The sequence below is a fragment of the Sander lucioperca genome, chromosome 12 (genome assembly GCF_008315115.2).
Source record: "Sander lucioperca isolate FBNREF2018 chromosome 12, SLUC_FBN_1.2, whole genome shotgun sequence".
NCBI lineage: Eukaryota > Metazoa > Chordata > Actinopteri > Perciformes > Percidae > Sander > Sander lucioperca.
Genome location: NC_050184.1, coordinates 37,943,439 through 37,951,798, shown reverse-complemented (window position 1 = coordinate 37,951,798; position 8,360 = coordinate 37,943,439). Strand labels below are relative to the sequence as shown.

At 41.9% G+C, this 8,360-nt stretch overlaps 1 protein-coding gene across 1 annotated transcript; it reads right to left on the bottom strand.

Annotated features, from left to right (window-relative positions):
- Positions 1-2,782: 2,782 nt before the first annotated feature.
- Positions 2,783-4,885, bottom strand: LOC118496498. Its single transcript, XM_036008390.1, has 2 exons — positions 3,892-4,885; positions 2,783-3,849 (listed from the first exon to the last, which is right to left on the bottom strand). The coding sequence occupies exons 1-2, from the start codon at positions 4,883-4,885 to the stop codon at positions 2,783-2,785; spliced, it is 2,061 nt and encodes a 686-aa protein (XP_035864283.1).
- Positions 4,886-8,360: the final 3,475 nt, after the last annotated feature.

The following is an 8,360-nucleotide window of genomic DNA, read 5'->3' as shown; positions in this document are numbered from 1 at the left end:
AGAGGGTCAAAGACTTACTAGTTCATCCATTCTTGAACGACCTGTTCATAAGTTAGTTGTACTTGCAGAAAACCACTAAAATGTGTTGTAATGGAACTAATCTCTAAGAACCTACAAGTAAGGAGAGTTTAAAGTGGCAGTGTTGACCTGAGAGGTATAAAATGCCAGTTGTTTATATTTGGAAATTACTAGATTTATTTAAATGTTTCCATAAATGTGTCATAATTCATAGTAATTTGATGGGAGTGTAACTGTCTGAGGGACAGTGTTACTGAGTTTTCATGTTTAAGTCTATATTTTGCTAATTTCATTAGTGTTTGAATTCATACAGTAATTAAAAACATTAAAAATGTAATGAGTTTAAAAAGGGATGTTGGATTTAAAACTGTACTAAAATATTTTACCTTAAAAATATTTTTTGTTTAAATTGTTGCTTTATTACAAATGTCATTTTTGATGTTGAGGTCAAATGACCAGAGTTTAGCGAAGGCCTCACCTGTTGCATTGTGGGTGAGAGGAATACAGAGAGAGCGCCAACGTGGCTGCAGAGAAAAAATGTACGGCCTCAAACAAAGATTTTACACGGTCCAAGAGGCGCACACGGTAATTGTGCTTTTTGTATTTCAGCCTTGTCATATTTGTGTTTAATATTTGTTGTAATTTCTTTGCATTTAATGCTCTTTCTGTACTGTTGTGACGCTAACATTGTGGGGCCCGTCCACTTAAGGAAATGTGCTTAAGAGACTGTAAAACGACTGAAAGAAGTATATTTGACTCATTGTATTTTATGTGTTTATTTTTCTTGTAGTTTTCACAGTGTCTTACGACGAAAAGGTGGAAATAAATGATCAAAGGACATCTGTATGATGTGTGGCCTTATTTAATTGGACTGGTGTATTTACAGGCACTGCTAAAGATAATCTTTTCCTACAAAAGAGCAACAAGCAGCCGGTCCATCTTGAGTCTGTTTCAGAAATGGAGGGATAAGAAGGGAGAGAGATATGATGGTGATGACATCCACAGGTGTCAGGCATGGGTTTTGGTGATGTGGCCCTTAGAGGATCACCAACGAGAACAAAAAAGAGCGAGGAAAACTAAACCAACAATCAATACAATCTATCACCTGGGCTCCCCTCTGATCTGTCACCTTCCATCCAGCTAGTAAATGGATTGCTGATGCCAGAATTTTCAGCAATCTGAGATTTTTTTTCCACATTGGACAACACTGAACAAGGAACTTTTCAAAATCTGGACTTCAGACCATTCCACAGTCTGTGTCTTTTGAAACAATGAAAATTGATAACAGCTGTTTTTCTCTGCTCTCTCCATTCAAATTGACTGGATATATTGGCCACTGACTAGATTTCAATTGTATTACAGAATTGAGCAGTAATTGGTGTAGAATGTTGAATTTAGTTTAAATCAGTTTTCTTTGATTTTTAAGATTTTTTCCTTTCCTGTTGAATGATTTTAAGTGTGTCTGCTTTTGTTTCAATGGAATCCTAGACATTGATCACTGTGAGTAAAATCAGCTAAAACAGTTTTGTGTTAGAGAAATAACACTTTTTGATACAAGATAAGGAGTCAGATGAGGTCAGAGAAGGAAATGAATTTCTTGTATAAATATGTATTGTTTGCTGATGTTTACATTTTGTTTATATTTTTATGTTTATGTAATGACATTGTTTTCAGTAACAGTGTTTTCACACCAAAGGTGTGAAAAAGGAGGTACTGTTGGGTTTAAAAAAGTTAAAACAATGCTTATGTTATGAAAACAATATACTTTTGGTCTAAATGTACCATATGTACCCTACAGCCAGATTGAATTAACTGACTAGCCTTAATTAACATTTGACATGCCTCATTCCAACCCAAGCTTCTAAAGAATGATTAAGTCATGACCGTCAATTTGCATACTAGAGGAGACTCATTGTCCCCACAGGAAAGGTAACTGCTCCCCAGCCGTTTGAGAGCCACCCAAGTTTGGGCCAGACTTTATTAGAACAAAGAAAATGCATATCTCTGTAAACTTGAATAGAATTGGCACTACCATGATAAATGACCTTTGTCTTGACCTGGAGTAACCTGACAATTCAGAGGTGGGACCTTAAAGTGAGAAAACATCTGACCAATAGGGAGAGATGTCATTGGAGGAATCACCCTCAATTTCTTTAGGATAAATTTGGAATACTGAGAAAGAGTCGAGACTGTTTGAATGTGACTCCCGAAGGGGAGGCATGTTTTTGCAGTCCACTGCTTGGTTGATGATGTATTGTTATGTAATGCCATTTTCATCATGTTGTTTATTAAACCTTTTGTTAATTCTTTCAATTGGACCAATTCTGCTTTATTAAATCTTTTGCTTAATCTTCATTGGATCAAGCCTTTCTTCTTCCTCCTCAGAAATCAAATGATCACGTCTTTTAATTTTTCTTAAGAAGTCTCACCCACGGGACAGCGCATCAGCCACAATGTTGTCGGCTCCCTTCTTGTGTTTAATGTAGATGTTGTAACCCTGGGCCAGGAATGCCCAGCGCATCAAGCGCTGATTGCTGTTGTACATCTGGGCTAAAAAGACAAGCGGGTTATGGTCTGTGTATACAGTGACTGGAAATTAACTGCATCCTACATACACTTCAAAGTGCTGTAGGGCAAGGAGCATGGCTAAGGTCTCTTTCTCGATGGTGGAGTAGTTCAGCTGATGACATTTGAACTTGGTGGAAATGAAACAAACAGGATGACACACATCCCCATCACCGTCCTGCAACAACACCGCACCAGCTCAAGTGGCACTGGTATCCACCTCAAGCTGGAAAGGTTGAGCAATGTCAGGCGCAGCCAGCACAGGAGCACTACAGAGGAGAGACTTAGAGTTAAAAGGCATGGTCGCACTCAGCATTCCACCCAAAAGGAACCACAGGACTACACAACCTGAAAACTGATTCCCAGACTTGGCTGTGGGCAATGGACCCACACAGTCGACCAGAACGTGCTCAAAGAGCTCACCAACTGCGGGGACAGGCCGCAGCGGAGCAAGGGGTACAGGCTGATTAGGCTTACCTACCATCTGGCAAGAACTGCAAGTTTTACAAAAACAAGACAAGTCAGACAAGTTAACCTCTCGGGCCTGCTTACAACCCTGCGCTCTAGTATTCACACTAGCTACAAACACATGAGGATGTTTTATGGCTAGCTCATCGCTTTCCGACTTAGGAATGGGGGTGCACACAACTTCAGGAACAGGACGCACTTTCCCTCCTGCAATATCATTCCCCATGATAAAGTCAACGCCATCAACAGGGAATCCGGACCGGGCGCCTACTGTAAAGAACCCTGTCACTAGGCAAGACTGTACATGAATCTGATACAACGGTGCCGGCACAAAACCCATTTCAATGCCCCTTACCACTGCACTCACACTTGAGCTGAGACCTAGCGGCAGAACGTCAGACAGGATCAGTGACTGCGAACAAGCCGTGTCTCGCGGTATTCTCACTGGACGCTGATCCTCAGATTTACCTGAAAGAGACACAAAACCATTAAAGATAAATGGTTTAAAACAGTCATCAGGCACTTCAGGAGTTAGAGACTCTAAGGACTGGACTCTGGGAAAAGTTTTAATCAATCCCACACCCTTAGGTGGTTTCTGAAACGACCCCTGCTGCTTCCGCTTCCAAGCGTCACAATTAGCCACCAAGTGACCGGACTTACGGCAGAAGAAGCATAGTTTATCAGACCTAGGACGTGAGGGAGCGCTGTCGTAACGCACCGAAAGATCTGATTTTTGGGGAGCTTCACGTGGAGAAGTATCACGTTTATTAAAAACGGCCTTATGCGTGAGCGTAAACTCATCAGCAAAAGTGGCAGCTTGCTGCAAGTTGGAAACTTTCTGTTCGTTTAAATACACAGTAGTACGCTCAGGTATGCAGTTTTTAAACTCTTCCAACAACATCAGCTCACGCAAAGAAGACATATCGGCAACCTTACACGCTGCACACCACCTGTCAAAAAGGATCCCTTTCTCCCGCGCAAAGTCAACATATGACTGGCTCTGTGCTTTCCTAAGACCGCGGAAACGCTGTCTGTAGGCCTCAGGCACTAACTCATATGCCTGCAAAATGGCACCTTTAACTTTATCATAAGTGAGCCCATCCTCCACAGACAAAGAGGAGCAGGCCCCTTGAGCCTTACCCACCAACTTACACTGCAACAAGATAGCCCACACGTCTTTAGGCCACTGTAAAGCAGCAGCAATACGCTCAAATGCACCAAAGTAAGCTTCTACCTCTGACTCGCGGAAAAAAGGCACCAACGAAATGTGCTTACTCACGTCAAAACTGACAGAACTGGGAGAATGCGCACCAGCAGTGGTAATACTACGGGCAACTCCCAAACCCACCTGTATTTCCATCTGATGCATTTTTAAAGCAGTCTCCACCTCCAACTTCTTCAACTCTAACTCTCTGCGGAGCTGAAAATCTCTCTCTTTCTCCTCCCAATCTACCTGAAGACGAAGTAACCGCACCTTTAACCTGGCATCCAGCTTAGACCCCGAAGATGAATCAACAGACATTGGTTCAAACTGCAGCAAAGTGACCGGCTGTCGTTCGGCTCCCTCATGTCGAACAACCGGAGTAACTGGCTGATCTGTCACATCAGGTGCACTCACCTCTAGATCAAGGCTGCTCGCAGGTGCAGACAAAGAGAAAACTCCCTGACTAACGAGACCAGGAAACACAAAAGCCTTTAGCTCAGCTTTTCGGAGGGAAACTGACACAGAAATGCCGTAATATTCTGCTATCTCACGCAGATCTTTCTTTGTACATTTATCAAACTTACTTGAGGTCGGGTCTGACACAAACATACTTAACTCAAAAGCCGCCATCACCCATAACACAAGCACAGTCACACTGAACACGCTAAGTTTAATGTTCGTTATTAATAAGCCCACACAATAGGCCTCCAGCCTCGCCTCAAGGAAACAAATGTTCCTCAGAACCTGCCTAACCACCACTAATCTCTGTTTATCTTCTGAAGCCGTGCCGGGCTCGAGGCAACACATCAGCGGCCGAAACCCTGAAACGCCAGCCCCCTTTGGAGAACGCCGTCTCCGCCCAGGATTGACTCCGAAAACGAAAAAAGGCAAAACAATAAACTAGTGTCCGAAGGAAAGGCTGATTAGGTCCAGCTGGACACTAGCCTATCTAGACTGAGGAAGCAGTTTCACAATCACACACTAGCAAGGTTACGGAGGCAGCACACAGGGCAATATAAAAATATCAAACAGAATAACTTACCGCAACAGACAATGAAAAACTGTTACATCCCTAATTTGTCTAGGGGTGGATGATGCAAACAATTTAAAATAATAAACCCGGGAGGTCTAGACAAACGGTAAATAAGGTAATTTATTGGACAAACTCAACACAAAACTGAAAGAAATCTCCAAAAGGAAGACAATTACTGGCTCTTTGTCACTGGCTCGATTCAGGTTTACACAGCTTCTCACGGCAGCACTTCTCTGCTCACACTCTGCTGGCTTCCACTGAAGCAACACCCTCACTCTGGCTTGGCACAACCATTTAACACCTTCCCTGATCAGCTGATGAGCTGCAGGAGTGACATCACCAGCACACACCTGAGGAGAATCACACACACAGGCAGACAACACAGCAAACAAAACAAAACACGGCACGTAACAATTAGCTTGCAGTCTTCTTCTTCCATGTCTTTGCTGGTGCATTGCGTGTTACCGCCACCTGTCAGCCAAAGGGCTACGAGAGAGAGAGAGAGAGAGAGAGAGAGAGAGAGAGAGAGAGAGAGAGAGAGCTACCGGTAGTCAATGCCGCAACACAGCCTCGTACTTCGGGAAACTGGTGGTGTACCTGCGGACATTGTGAAGCTATGGCCACCGAACAGGAGTGTCTGTGTTGCACGGAGTGGGACCTGTTGCGTCGCGACACCCAAGAGACGCAGTGTTTTGTACAGTCTGAAGAGTTCCCCTCTCTGATAAACAGGGCTGTACTTGAAACTTTTTTCCATGTCCCGAAAATAAATTGGAGACGGCGACCCAGATGGACAGTTATCCACTGAGTAAGTACACTAGACAAGTTATGTTTTACATCGGTGCGATTATTTCAGATATATTGAGCAAATTGCTTTTGATTTTAGTTTGCATCGCCAGCTGTAAATCATGACTGGTTTTCAAGACGGTGGCATGTAAACATGAACGCAAGTGTCTTTATAATCTATCTTTTCAATAAACTCTGTACACTTACAAAGTTCTCAATGCTTCAGTTAACATTTAGGGACCAGTGGCGTAACGAGCCAATACCGGGCCCCTATGCAGGATTATCAAGGCAGGCCCCCCTACTACAGCACGTGATGACGGCGCAATGTCCACGAGTAGGCTACCATGACTAGGACAGGATAGGATCATAGAGACACAGCATATAAGAGCTGAGATGATCAGGAGTAGCCTACGCGCACCACCACAACAACAACAAAACACTGGTGAATGCGCACCATAACACATGAAAAAACACAGTGGCACAGGGCAGTCCCTCCAGGATTTTGCTGACTTTTTTTGAGATTGTTGCGGCCCAAAATGCCTGATTTCATGGGGCGCTTTTGTAAAAAATTGCGATAAAAGTTGCAATGTCTTTTGTATGTTTGTTGCAATGAAGTTGTGGAAGACAGTGAAAGTTGCAAAAAAAGTTGCCATTTTTTTGTATAGTTCTTTAAAAATAAAAAGGAAACTTGTTTTGGGGAGAATAATAATTATTACTATTAATTAATTACTCTGCGCTGAGATTTCATAGGAACCTTACCAAAAAGGCTCAGGATGCTGCAAATGTTGGTATAATATGAAAAATGCTGGTGGATTTAAAACAAAAAATTATAATTTATTGAATGAATCAAATATGAACATATATGTCACTGTCAGTGGCTTGTTGACCTTTACATTGTTAGTTAATTTCCTATCCTGGCCTGGGCTGGGACACACATTTATACGGTTTGATAAAGTACTTATTCTTATCATTGCACTTACAATAACGAGCGTAGCTGTCCTCAATTTAGGTCATCGTGTCGTCTCATCTCCGGTTTTTCCTGCATCCACCGTACGTGTGTGTGTGTGTGTGTGTGTGTGTGTGTGTGTGTGTGCGTGTGCGTGTGCGTGCATGTGAGCGCGCGTCAGTCGCGGGAGAAATGGAGCAGCAGCCCCGCTCGCTGCAGAGAGCCAACAGGATTGAAACAGCAGTGGCTTCAGCGACTTTACGGTACAGATCCATAGTACCGAGTTTACATTAGTAGTCATTACTAAAAATCATTGGTAAACATATATCATTTTTTTCTGGAGTCATGTTGTCTAAAATAAGCATATTAAGTTAAAGCTTTAGTGTGTACATTTTTTATATTAATGAACTTCCGTTACATTCAAGACATTTCCAAATGAGTTGATACAAAGCTAGTCTCGCTTTGCCAGACCCTCCTCCAAAGCGCACTGAAGGAGAGTCTGGCTACTCCTCCTTGGCTACTAGTCAAAACGGATCATGGAAGGCTTGTATCACGTGGATGCACCGACAGTTTTGTTGTTATTACTTAGAATTCCTCATGGTGGAGACAGAAACTACACACTATAGCTTTAAACATGCAAAGAAACATTAGGCTACTTATCACTAATATTCTCTAATAACCTCTAATTTCTTCATATAAATTCCCTTTAACAGTACTAAGAATAATGTATTCTGATCATTTGTTGCAATAAAGAAAAAAGAAAATAATACATGTACAACATCATAATTTTCCAACATATAGCATGGAAGGTTTCTATCAGGAGACAGGGTTACTAATTTCCAATCTGTGTATATGCCGTTCAACACTGGCTCACAGCCCAGATGCTATCGATCCCCACCCAGGTCATGGTGCAACAATAAATGTAGATAAACATGAACACTAAATCAACCATACAAAACTAAAACTCAGATAACATAAATGCACACCCAAAACGTTAACATGAACATTATGTGAACATTATTAAAACACACTTTAACTTAAGTGTCACTGTGGACAGAAACCGTTCAGAACATATATATATTTTACCATGAGCCTTTGCATCGCTTCAGTGCAGAACAGTTCAAATGACCCGCCCCTCCCATACAGAAACTTAACATCCTTATTTCTCTCTGCTCAATATGATCTGTGCACTGCATACTTAAGCAGATTATTACAAGAACTAATGTGATTTAGTAATGAATAAGTTTTTTAACCAAACATGAAAGAATAAGTAAATAAGTAGTAGATAAACCACTAAAAAGTTTAATTACAACTATATCTTGGTTTACAGTGAATGATCATCG

Excerpts from the sequence above, each read along its gene's own strand:
- LOC118496498 (XM_036008390.1), bottom strand. The coding sequence starts at position 4,885 with ATGGCGGCTTTTGAGTTAAGTATGTTTGTGTCAGACCCGACCTCAAGT. Across the intron at positions 3,850-3,891 it reads TACTGTGTATTTAAACGAAC|AGTTTACGCTCACGCATAAG; the intron begins AGAAAGTTTCCA and ends CTTTTGCTGATG.